At 51.9% G+C, this 12,921-nt stretch overlaps 1 protein-coding gene across 1 annotated transcript in view; it reads left to right on the top strand.

The window, feature by feature from the left end:
- The window catches only part of LOC113211286 (mucin-19), a 119,719-nt gene extending 107,592 nt beyond the window's left edge, over nt 1-12,127 (top strand). Inside the window, 6 exon segments of the mRNA XM_052264297.1 lie at nt 4,276-4,923; nt 5,471-7,097; nt 7,099-7,405; nt 7,509-7,671; nt 7,790-7,958; nt 8,028-12,127. Of these exon segments, the coding sequence (XP_052120257.1) occupies nt 4,276-4,923; nt 5,471-7,097; nt 7,099-7,405; nt 7,509-7,671; nt 7,790-7,958; nt 8,028-8,214 (3,101 nt within the window). The 3' untranslated portion in view covers nt 8,215-12,127.
- Nucleotides 12,128-12,921: the final 794 nt, after the last annotated feature.

The raw sequence follows: 12,921 nt of genomic DNA, 5'->3' as shown, positions 1-12,921 counted from the left end.
AGGGTCGGAGAGAGACTACCCCTTGGCGGCCCATGCCCAATGGGAGGGGTGGGGGGCTGCAGCATGCTGCAGCGCTGGAGCGGGCGCCGCCGCCGCGCGGCCCTCGGCCCTTCTCGATACAACCAATTACTTCCTGATCCGACTGAGAGCGGCGGTGGGCCGGGGGCCGGTCTCCACTCTGTGGCACTTCTTCGCTCCTCTTTGACGAGGGCGTGCCCCACGCCCGCGTCACCCCGCGCGCTCGTCCGGCTCCGAAGGCCGAAGGGTCACCTGCTGGGAGGTGAGGCGAGGCGAGATGCCGCCGACCGGGGCTGTGATTGCCGGCGAGGCGACCCCCGGCCCCGGCAGGTGAGGCGTGGGATCGATCTGTTGGTTGCGGCCCCGCCGCCCCGCCCCCTGTCGCCGTATTTAAGTAGTTGGAGTTATGACTTCCCGCCCACCCCGTTTGATACGCGCCTCCTGTGTATGGTCTTGTGTCGCCGCCACGACTTCGTATCTATTTTTATCTCGGCCGGTACCCGCCCCGCCCCGCTGCCCCCGCGCCGTACCGTGCGTCATCCTGTTTTCGGAACAACTGCTGTTGTGCGCGGGGCGATGTGGAAAACACGATTCCAGGCTGAGTGAAGTCACTGAGAAAGAAAACCCTTTAACAAGTGCGGGCGGATAAGAAGGGGTAAGACTACAGATTGTTGTTGAAACACACGAGGTAAAAAGCGGCTGCTTTATGGGAATTACCCAGACTGCGTCAAACCTAAAAGCGAAATGCGCTTGGTTTTCAAGCAGACTGGCACACCCGCAACACGGTGACGCGATCTTAACTTGAAACCAAGCAGAGAACAAATAAGATGACTCAAACCGTTGTCAATAGTAACACCTCAGTGTTGCGGGTTAGGATGGTTAGAAGAGCAAGAATCGCATCTTTTCTGGTTGGTGGTTATTCTGGTAATCTCCGAGCAGCCGCCTTTACCGCGCATTACCAGACGGCCGACGGGGCAGTTTCCATCCGCATCCATCGACATCCTCCCTCCCTGCTGGATTCTGCAAATCTCTAAATAGTAGCGTCCGCAGCGACATGCAAATGGAAGTCGCAAGCCACCTCCCATAACGAGGCCAGGCTGCCAGTCATCGCCTTTTTTTTTTGCCCACCACCCGTAAGAGTGGGTAGCCGAGGTCCGGCGATAAGCCCCGTACCCCCGTCCCGTCCCCCGCACTATCGAAGCCGCCCGCGCTCGAGGAAAAAGGAGATTCTCTCTCAACGCTGCGAAGAACGAGTCAGAGCAGACTTTCGGTGCCATATTGCCAAAGCTGTGCAGGATCCTTGGGGATCAGCAGGCGCGCGGCTGGGGGGCGTGGGGCGGCCTGTGAGCTATACGGTATCGAGGTTTGTTCAGTACGTACATGTCACCGTCTAATCCCCCTGCAGTACAGCAGTTTGTCGCACGCGGAAGCGACGAGGTGCGCGTTCAAGGCCGCATGAGTGTGTGTGTGTCATTTCCTTCCTGCCGCCTGCCTGTGGCCGCGCAACCAGCTCACCAGTTTCCTATGTGGCTATGGTATCACCGCTTTGCGCGCGGACAGAGGGGATTTTGTTGTTATCGTCCGTTTTGGCGCCACCGTCTCTCGCTCGCTCTCTTACTCTCTCGCTCGCGCTCTCTCACTCTCTCTCTCTCACTCTCTCTCTCGCTCTCTCACTCTCTCTCTCGCTCTCTCACTCTCTCGCTTGCTCTCTCTCGCCCCTTTGCGCTGGCCGCCGGACAAATTGACACTCGTGTATAATGGAAGGTGTGCGCTGTGCGGCGCTTACAGGCGACTCCCGCCCGGCGCGCCCCGGCCGGCCCGGCCCCCGGCCTGTCCGCTGCGCGCCCCCTGTGCTGCGAAGGGGACGCTCGTTTCGTGTTTACGGTTCCACTTCCGCGAATTGCGCGCTGCGTGTTGCTTTGAGTGAGTTTTTCCCTGCGAATGGCGCATCTCTCTCTCTCTCTCTCTCTCCCTACCTCCCTTACCCCGTCCCTGTCCCTCTCCCCCTCCTTCCCTCTTCCTCTCTTCCTCTCTTCCCTGAGTGCTTAGCTGGTGCTCAGCAAAGCCCAGGCCAGTGTGTTACATCTTTTTAATCGTATAGAGAGGACAGATACGACGAGGTATCTTCCCCCGGAGGTGACCCACCCCGCAAGGAACGCTTACCCAGGGGCGACGACACTGCCAGGGACCACGTAGTAGTAAGGTGCCCGTCGTGTCCTCGAGGACGTTCGTTCGTGCGGAGCCTTGAGCCTTTGCTTACGAAATTATTTCCCTCGCTTCTCCTCGGGGGAGGAACGTTGTTCATTGTAGGGGCACCTTCACTTTACCACCGCCATTACATACGGCGTCGTGTTTTCATCCACAAAACTTTGTTCTGCCGAACAAAGCTTGGGTCGATGAATGGATTGTTTGAGGTTTTGTCAGTGTGTGTGTGTGTGTGTGCGAGCGCGCGCGCCGAGTGGAGTGGGAGTGGGGCTCACCGGAGCGGCGCCCGGCCCGCCCCCTTCAACTACCACCATACATACAAATCGGACAAGTTGGGTCCTCGCGGGAGCGCTGGCGGCGCCGCCGGGCGCCGCACGGACACGGACACGCGCGCCGACGGGCCGAGCATGTTACAGATGGGGGGCTGGCTCTTATGGTAGCGCCGCAGTGCGGTCGCGGCTTGAGAAGGAGAGGAGGAGGAGGAGGGGCACATCTCGGAGGCAGGCGGTGGCGGCGCCCCGGGCGGATGGCTTCATTGGCAGCCGCAGCACCGCGGCCGTCCCGTCCCGTCAATGGCTGGGCGCCACGCCGCGGGCCCGGTGGGGCCCGGGGGACCTGAGCGGTGGCTTGACCGCGCCGATCCACTCGCGGCGCCTCTCTCGCAGACCTAAGCGTATTTGAGCGCGTCGGGCTAAAGCGGCTCGGCGGGGCGGGGCGGGGCGCGGCGCGGCGCGGGCTGAAGCTGGTCCAAGTGACTGTAAATGCCAACAGCCCGACCGCTCGCCTCGCTTGCCCCCCCCCCTTCTCCTCTCTCCTTCACCCCTTTCCTTTCTCTCTCTGTCGCACCCGTGTCGCGGGCCAGCGGGGGGGCCGGGGCCGGGACGGCTCTCTCACAGCGTCACCGCCGCGGGAGGGGGTTGCGCCCGCGGCCGCCAGGGCGCGCCACCGCCTGGCTGCTCTCCCCGCGCCGCGCTCGGCTCGGCTCGGCCTGGCCCGGCTAGCTCCGTGCGCTCGGCGTATTCCAGGCACGATCACGCCCCTAAAATAGATTTAAAACAGTTTAATTTACAGCGTTTGTTTTGAAAAACCGTCGGTATGTTGTGTCGACCCGCGCGGGGCCAGCGGTGGAGTATCCGAGACCGAGCGCTCCTTGTTTCTAGGCACTCGAGTCTCGACAGTGCGCTGGTTTCAGGACGGCGATAAGTCGTTTTCCTCCTGCCCGCCCACACTGATCGGTAACTCGAGCCTTATCACGGCTGGTGATAAGCTGCAGAGCGCGACGCCCTATCACTCGCTAGCCCCCGCCCGTATCTCGCTTTTATTTTTTCCTCTTTGCCTCTCCCGCTCTATCCTATCGCTCTGTGGAGCGGCGAGGATAGCTCTGCCCGGCTCTGCCCTGCGCCGCCCTGGGGACGTGTGACTGCGATCCCAAAGGTCAATGTTGCGTAGTCTTTCACGGTTTTTATGGCTGCTCACATGATGTGCCAAGACGGTCAAATTCCCTCGGTGATTATTTGACGTCGTTGACCGGGTGCAGAGCCACGATGCAAGGGGTTTGATGCGGGTTTGTCTACTCTCTTCGCCCAAAGCCCAAAAGGTTCTGGAAACACTGCAGCGTCATCCGTCTAGAGATACCCGGGTACAACCACACCACGTTCGATTTTATGTGCGATATGCGCTGCGTCCTGCGTCGCAGTTTACGTACCGGACAATATGCGGACGTCGCAGGGGCCATGGCGCCTCACGGTGGAGGGGAGGGAGCAGACAAACTCGCAAACACTGAATCGTTTGCTGTGATACACTCGGGGCGCGTTCCGAAAGGCGAGCCTTTGCGTCCGCTTTTGTGCCCCATCTCGCTCGGCGGGCGGTGAGCCCCTGCAGCGCGGGCGGGCGGGCCACCGGGCGGGCACGCCTGCTCGGCGGGGCCGCGTACCCGGCCACCGTCAGGCGCCCAGCCAGCCAGCCCGCCCCGCCCCCGCCTCCGCCTTGCCTTGCCTCGCCAGCCTCGCCTCGCCGCCGCCACGGACTGACCGCCTCTCTCTCGTGTTGCAGGAGTCTACCAACCGGCAGGACCGCTGATCTCCGCCGCCGCCGCGGCCGCCGCCCATGGCTCCGGGGCGCCGCTGCTGCCGCCGCTGGTGACGCCCCCCAAGGGCGCCGCCGCCGCCCCCTCGCCCACCCCCCGGGACCCGCAGGCGCCCGCCCCAGAGCTTGAGGCTGGCGCCGACGGCAACCCCGTGGCCGCGGGTGCCAACTCGTCGTCGTCCAACGTAGCGACGTCGTCGTCGGGCGCGTCGGCGAGCATGCCGCCGCCCCCGCACGCCTACCGCTACCCCGCTCACGGGGCCTACCCGCAGCCCTACTACAGCCCGTACCCCTACTGCGGGCCTGCGGCCTCCGTGGGCCCCGTGGCTCCGGTGGGGCCCCAGTACCAGGACTGCTACCCCAGCTACTACCACCGCGCCATGCACTACCGCCGCCACTACAGCTACCTGGCGCCGCACGCGGGGCCCCAAGACCCCTACGCCACGGGCGCGTCCGCCCTGGCCGTGCCGCCGCCGGCGGGCGCCGTCCACCAGATGCAGATGGTCGTCTCGAGCGGGCCGCCGCCCGTCCCCGGGCCCCCGCCCTCGCATCCGCCCCCGCCGCTGGACTACCCGGTGGAGCCCTACGTGCACTACCCGACGTACCCAGGCCCAGGTCAGCACTGCGCGCCCGCGTGCGCCCCGCCCCCCTCCGCCGTGCACTTCCTGGTCGTGGCCGCGCGCGAGGCCCTCGCGTCCCAACACCACCACTACCACCACTACCACCACTACCATCCCGCCCCCGCACCCGCTCACCACTACGAGCCCAGAGCCCCATAAGACGGGCCCGGCTCCCTCCCCCTTCTCCCTTGTGGCTTATTTTCTACTGCCCTCTCTCTTTCCCCGTCCCTTTTTCCTCTTCTATATCTCTAGACTGTCGCGTGTCTTTCACTTTGTGTTTCTAACTTAGAAAGGGAATATTATTGAAAAGCCTTTGTCTTCCTTCGGAGGGACTTGTTCAACTTGTTTTGGATACTTCTCCAAAGTGGATCATGTTTTTTGAAAAAGGAAAAAGAAAGCTCTCCGATTGTTTGGCAGTTTTTCAATTATCTTCTTTACACATAGAAATTAGAAACGCTACATACACTGATTATTTTTTATTTTTTCTTAGTCTCTGGGATAGCCGATCCCTAATATCCGCCTTCTTTTTTCGTTTGTTACAGAGACAGCGACGTTTAGGTGCCCTTGCCCAATGCAATCGTGTCCAAAAAACGTCCATACTGGCCCACTTACTGGTGACAGTAAGGGGCCCAAGCAAATGCAACCTCTCGCGCTGCCGCTGCCGCCCGTGGCCCTCGCGCTGCCCCAAGAGCCGCCGACCCTGCCGCCGGGCATCCTGGGGCCGCCCTCGCCCGCCAGGGGCTCCGCCGGCATGCCGCCCCCGCCGTCCCCCGCCGTGGGGGCGACGCACGCGCCCACGCAGTACCAGACCTGGGACAACATGGAGGGCTCTAAGAGCGTGGTGAAGCAGGACCCCGGCACCCCCCCAGAGGCGCCCGCCGAGCCCCCCGCGCTGGTGCTCGCCACCAGGCACAACCTGTGCCGCCAGAACGTCCCTCCCCCCGCCAACCCCCCTGCCTCGTGCGTCCCCGCCCATCTCACTCCGCGGCGGAAGCGCGCCGCCAGCCCCGGCCGGCCGTTGGCGGACCTGGGTGACGCCGTCAAAGTCGAGGACGCCAAGGACGCCAAGGAGCTGATGGTGGCCAAGGCCGCGCAGAACGGCCTCAAGGATCTCAAGGACATAAAGGACGTGAAGAGCGTGTCCGTGCTGAGCTTTACCACCACCATCACCACTACCACCATCGAGGAGTCGACGCAGACGACGCCTCCCCCGGAGGCGCGGGCGCCCGGGCCCGCTCCGCCGCAGAGCTCTTGCCAGCCCGCTGACAAGCGCCCCGGCGGGCAAGAGGCTGACGCGCCGCCCAGTAAAAAGAACAAAAAACTCCAAAGAAAACAGTTGGCGCGCATGTCAGTGTGGCCGAGCAAGTCCAAGAGCAAGAAGATGATCGAGATGCCCCTCTCAGAGGGGCTGCGTCCGGGCCACGGCCTCACGACCACTGTCGCAGCCCTCACCACCGCGACGACTCCTCCTAAGCCGAAGACCACCTCAAGCAAGAACAACCGCAAGACCACCTCCACGACGTCGAGCACAACAGTCACGACCGCCGTGGCCTCCACCAGCAGCACGTCCCCTGTGACGGCCCCCAGCAGCACCAAGAAGGCTGCCGGAGGAAAGAAGGGCTCGGCGAAACGGACCTCTTCCGTTGACAGCAACAAGTCAACGGGCAGCAGCGGTGGCGGCAAGCGCTCCAAGTCGCGCGACAAGAACCAGGACGCGGCCGACGACAAGTCCCAGGACAAGGCGGACAGCAAACCGCAGTCGAGGGACAACAGCGCGGGCCGGAGCCGCAGCGAGTCGCGCAGCCGGCTGGTCGAGGAGGAGCAGGCCGCGGCCGCCGTGATCGCCGCCGCCGGGCTGCCCGAGGGCGTGCCGCTCAACCAGTGCCGGCGGCTGATCGCCGCGCAGAAGAAGCTCATCTCCAAGTGCCAGGCCAAGAAGGAGCGCGAGCAGGCCAGGCTGGCGCGGCAGGAGGCGGCCCGGGCCGCGCGCCTGGCTGCCCTCGTGAGCGCCGCCGAGGCCAAGAAGGCCGCGGTCCAGGCAGAGCTGGCGGCGCCCGCGGCCGGTGCGGACGCTGGGGGCGCCGCCCTCGACGCCGCCGGTGCTGCAGTCGCTGCGCGACTCTCGCCGGCGGCCGCCCCCGCCCCCGCCCACGCCACGCCCCGCCACGCCCCTCGACGCCGCCGGTGCTGCAGTCGCTGCGCGACTCTCGCCGGCGGCCGCCCCCGCCCCCGCCCACGCCCCGGCGCAGCACCACGGCAAGCACCACCACAACAACAACAACCTGATGGACCCCGCAGTGGACCGGGGCCGCGTGGAGGAGCTCGGCAGGCTGGCCGGCCTGGAGGTGCCCGCCAGCCTCACCGTCTCCCAGTCTGAGCTGCGGCTGCTCGAGTGCTGCGCCGAGCCTAAAACACCCAAGTGGTCAAACGGCTGGCAATGGCGGGGGCAGCCCTTCTTGCACAGAGTCTTTCTAAATGTGAGTTAATTGTAATGTTGTGCTACTTATTTCAAACAAACAAGTTCAACTTGAGGTTAGTGCTGTACTGACTTGAAATTTACTGGTCAATTTCCTGTTTCAGTGTGATGATCCACCGGTGCTGCGGAAGTGCTATCCTGCAATGCAACATGATGAAGGTGACAATATAACTCTTGGAGATACAATTCTCTTGAAGTCTGGGACCAGAAAAATTGACTTGCCATTTGTGGCACGAGTTATTCATCTCTGGGAGAACCCTGAGGATGGTTAGTACACTTTTGTATTTGTTATTATGAATTGATTGAATGATTTTATAATTTTATTTGTTTTCATCATATATGTTTTCATATGAAGGAATAAATTACATTTTCTTTCTCCTTGCAGGTGAAATGATGTTATCCTTAGTGTGGTTTTATAGGCCTGAGCATACTGAACAAGGTCGCAGACCTTGTGATCGTGATGATGAAATATTCTCTTCTCGTCATAAAGATTTTAATAGTGTAGCTTGTATTGAAGACAAGTGCTATGTTCTTACCTTCAATGAATACTGCAGGTATGTAATGGTATTTCAAGTGATGCACTTTCTTTAACTGTGATCTTTACACCCTTTCTTCTGATGCAGATATCGTAAGACCATTCGTCGCCTTGAGGAAGGCCTGTCACCTCCTTCTCTCGTCGTGCCAGGGCCAGAAGGAAAATATCCTAGACATCATCGACTACCTCCTGGACATGTTGCACCGGATATGGTATTCTTTTGTCGTAGGATTTATGATTTCCGACAGCGTCGGTTACAGAAAAACATTTGTTGAGAATAGTAAGATATCTCTCTCTATAAAATAAGATCTTTGCAAGTAGTGTTATCTATCTGAACTGTCACGTTCCCAGTGTAACGTTGAAACTGTTGTATTGTTTCAAACTAGATTTATTTTTTTCTCTGTTGGAATCAACATTTCTTTACAGCCTATTTGATCTATCTCCTGGTGAGTGTAATGAAGAAATCATTACTTGCAATGTCTTAGAATGTTTGTTGTTGTTTAATTTTTTGTTTTGTGATCATAATTTACTAGAAGGAGGGCCTCGCAGTTTGCTACTTACAATGTACTGCTGGGGAGGTCTGGTGTGATAGATTCAATCTGTTGTGTTTATCTGTTCTATATGTCTGTTAGTGTTCCTCTTGTAATGGTGGACTGAAGCATTGGTGCTCTGTATTGGTTCCCATGCCTTGTGTGATTGTTCTGTATTTGTTTTCCTTCTCTTGTTTTTTCCTTTTCCCTTTTTCTTTCTTTCAATTAAGGGAGTAAAAAAATCCTTCAGGACTGTGAATTTTGCTCCTTTTATCCTGTTGTAAATTATGCTATGTGTAATATGAGAAAAGGAGGTAGTATAGTTTTCTAATTCTTTAGAAAGATAACTATTTATGCAAAGATAATTTTTTAATTTGATGATAGGGTATGAACAATTAAGATATTCCAAGTGTTTTCCTTAGAACCCAGTCTGATATAATGGTAATAGATTCTGTGTGTTTGGTAGATGTGCATTTATGTGTAATCTGCTGCTAAGTGTGTCCCTAGATATGATTCTTTTTTTTTTTTTTTTTCTTTTTTAATATCTGTTATGTTCTCTTGATGATATTTGTTGAGAAATGTTGATATCTTTTTCACAATTTTCATAATCTGCTAGATTTTTACCCTTTTGCTTGACAACTGAAAAGATAAAGAAACATCTCTGATGGTTAAAGAGAAATGACAGGTATTTCAATTTACTGCTCCAAGTCAAAGCATTACCGTTCTGTAGATTGATCTGGTGGGAATAATTTTGTTTTCTGATGTTGATTTATGTTTATCCAATGATTAGTCATATTTATTTTTTATTCTTAATGACAAGTTGTTTCTCTCAATACATTTCACTAAGTGTTAATGTATGTGTTGTATATAAATCCACTTCAACCATACCTGTGTTTTGAAATAAAATCCTTGTATAGTGGTAATTTACATGGTGTATCCCACACTTGTATCTTGCCTGCAATTTATCCTTATTTCTGACTTGCTTTTTTTTTTAATTTGGAATTATTATTACCAAATAGGTCCTGTAATAAATGCCTCATTTATTTATTTATTTTTTGCTTCATTCGGGCTGTTGAGACATATCGTGAGGCAAAGGTCAGTAAACTCAGCAAATATATTACAGGCTTTAGTCTAGAACTGTGATGAAGCTTCTATAACTGGAAGGTTCCAGCTTTGTTTTGTTATTTTAATATGTATTGAACATTCCATTTGTATGTCTTAAAAAGTATCATATGGATTTGCAGAAAAAATGTCACTTTTTTCTTACATGTTATGTGTAAGGCTCAGAGACCAAAGATAAATAGTTATAATGTATTGGAAGTGACCTCTCAGCTGTATACCCACTGTTAATGTGGCAAAGAGTAACAAGCTCACACTCTTTCCTAGAGTGAGCATTGTGTTTATTAAAAACTAGCCATTAGACAAATGTATGGTTCAAAATATTCTCTGTTGTATTTCAAATCTTTCATGCCACAGCAAGTATAAATGTTGCAAGCATAGTGAATGGAAGCTGAATACAATATTATGATTGCTGTGAAACAAGAATTCATAATTTAAGAGAATGGTCTAGTAGGTGTGATAAAAGACCACCAATAACGGGTTGGCTATATTTTATTACAGTTGAAAAGTAACAGAAAAATCATGTTCACATATCTTCTTTTGTTACTTTCAAATAGGAAAATTTCCTCTTTCTTTTCCTTCTATTGGGACCTTTAAACTCATAATATTTGAGACATTTGGAGTTAGATTGCAGTTTGGAAAGTATTTGACATCTGTCATAGTACAAAAGTTAGGCTTACTGAATTATGTTTCTTAAATTTCTTTTTAGCTAAAAAGTAAATGACCAAGAAATGTTGCTTTGGGATTAAACTTCTCCTTTACATTCGTTTTTCTAAAATTATGCTCCCATTTAGGCTAAAGTATTATTTGTGGGAGGTGACCATCTGAAAGAGCACCACATAACTTTCAATTATTGTATCGTGTACAAAATACAAAGGTTTTGATTGTTCTCAGACTTGTTTGAATTTTAATTCATATCTATGTGTGACTTGTAGCTGTACCCTAGGAAATGTTGCTGTTTTCCTGTAACCTGCTATCTCCAATACGTGTCTTATAGTTCTTTATCCATGCTTTAAATGTGTTAGTCAAGTTCAAATTTGCCAGGCGTTAATATTGGTTTACTTCACCAGTGAGTTCAGGTACAAGCTGAAAGTAATGGTGCAGCTAAGAGTCTTGTCCATGTACTTGATCCTAATTTTTAACCTGCATGTTTAAGATATACATTTATGAGAGCATTTAAGTGTTAAAATATATGTATATTTGCGCATGTAGGGCTGAAACATTACAATAATGTCCCTATTAATGTCATTTCATAATAGACATAGTCTTATTTAAAAAATAGATTAAGCTTGTGTGTTTATTGGGAGAGAAATTGGTGAGTTTTGGCTTACAAGATATTACATGTGTTTAATATGTAAATTTTATTGCTTCCCTTGTTATCTTTGCCATTCATAAAGGCTTCTGCCTGTGCAGATATGGCAGAACAGAAAAGCTGTTGCATTTAGCACACTATGGTGATTATCAGATGCATTAAGATTGTCTTGTGCGTGTCTCTAAAAGATTGCTTCAGTGGTATACTTGACTCTTATTGCCCCTTTCTTATTAAAGTTGCTAGATTTTGAACAGTATAAGCCAAGATTTTCAATCTCAGATTGAGATTGTCTCACATGTGTGGGAATTTCTAATTTCTTTTTGTTTCTACATAAACTTCTTGCTTTCATATTAGTTTCAAGTGGCATAGCCATTCAAAGTCCATTCCCATTTATGCCAAAACAAATGTTCTGTTCTAATGTGAAAAATGTCTTTTCAGTGTAATCTAGGTACATAGTTTATCTTTGTTTGCTGGATAGGCTCTTCAAGCTGGAAGATATTTTGTTTAATCTATTGTGACAAAATTATTTGTTGCTGGGTATGAGACCAAGCACTGTTTGTTCATGTTTCTTTCTCTTTTTTATGGTGAAATGACCTGTATTTATTTCATAATTAATTGTTTTGTTTCAATCTCTGTTTGAAGTTTGTGAGCTATAAATACTTCTCAGTTTTAAAAGGTTCATTTTTTAAAACACAAACGAAACCAAACAGCAAAAGTGGAAATAAATGACTATTTTTCACTGAACAGCCTAAATTGTGGAACAGCATCATTGGCTACACTAAATTTTATGAAATTGTTTTGGGACCAAAATTAACCAATTGATTGGATGCTGTGCACTATGGAACTGAAATATCTTCAAATTCCAAATTTGTGTTTATGAATGCTATTCGTTATTTAAGCATCTATTCTTCTGATTTACAAAACTAGAAAATGTATGAGTCAAGTAAGCCAAGAAAAGGATGACTGTTTGCTGGGTGTGTGGAAAGATTATAATCACTGAGTGACAGTGAATAGGTATTGTTAGCGCTTATTAAACAGCATTTTCCCATAGGTGCCTTTGCATGCTGATCGTGAATTGTTTATTATTTACATTTTGTCTGATAAATGTATATTTCAGTGATATATTATTTGTTGTGTGCATGTAGAATACGAAAGAATATCCCTAATGATTATGTTTTCCTCATTATAAAAAAAATGAAAGTATTAAAATTGAAGCATTTTGTAAAATGTTTTTTTTTACATCCTTAACCATCGATTACCCGGGTACCTTCTGAAGGCAACTCTATTCTGGTGCAGATGTTCCAACTTGAAACTTCTCATACTTAAAAAGTTCTTTGAAAAAATATGGGAAAAAAAAGGAATTTTCTCTGTTTTCACTCAACATCCTTAATTGAGGAACAGCGTCACCATCTTCACTAAATTTAATGAAATTCATTTGGTACCGAAATAAAATAAATTGATTGGGTGCTCTGCGCTGTGGCCCATGCACCTACTATCCGACGACGTCAGAGCTGCGTCCAGACAAGAGGGTTGCTTGGGTCGCTTGGGTCTCTGAGCCGGCGCAGAAGCCACGTTTTGGTTTTCTGCGCAGACCTCAGAGACCCCACAGCGACCCAAACAACCCAAGCGACCCAAGCGACCCAAGCGACCCTCTTGTCTGGACGCAGCTCAGATCAGCAGGGCTCGCCCGCCAGTAATCCCAAACTTTATATATGGGGTGTCCAGCAGCTGTGCGTCAAGGGGCCTGACTCCCGAACCTGAGCAGAGCTGCTGCAGAACATGGAATGACCAATTTGATTCCAACGTTTCGAAACTGCAAAGTTCAGCCAACGCAAGCTCTCTTAGCGCCTGGTAGGTATGCAAACATCATGCCTGCAGCGCATGCGTGTACTGCGGGATGGCCGGCGGGTGTATTTAAATTGTCCGACCTATTTTTCTCCGACCTGGCGATTTTTCCAAAATCCCCAAAAGTGCTGTCCGACCTAGGTTTTGTTCGACCTAATTTTTTCCGACCTCATCAA

This window comes from Frankliniella occidentalis, unplaced genomic scaffold, assembly GCF_000697945.3.
Source record: "Frankliniella occidentalis isolate FOCC.00 unplaced genomic scaffold, Focc_3.1 Scaffold18, whole genome shotgun sequence".
Classification (NCBI taxonomy): Eukaryota; Metazoa; Arthropoda; class Insecta; order Thysanoptera; family Thripidae; genus Frankliniella; species Frankliniella occidentalis.
Note: the sequence above shows the minus strand (reverse complement) of the source record. Positions and strands in the feature narration are given on the sequence as shown.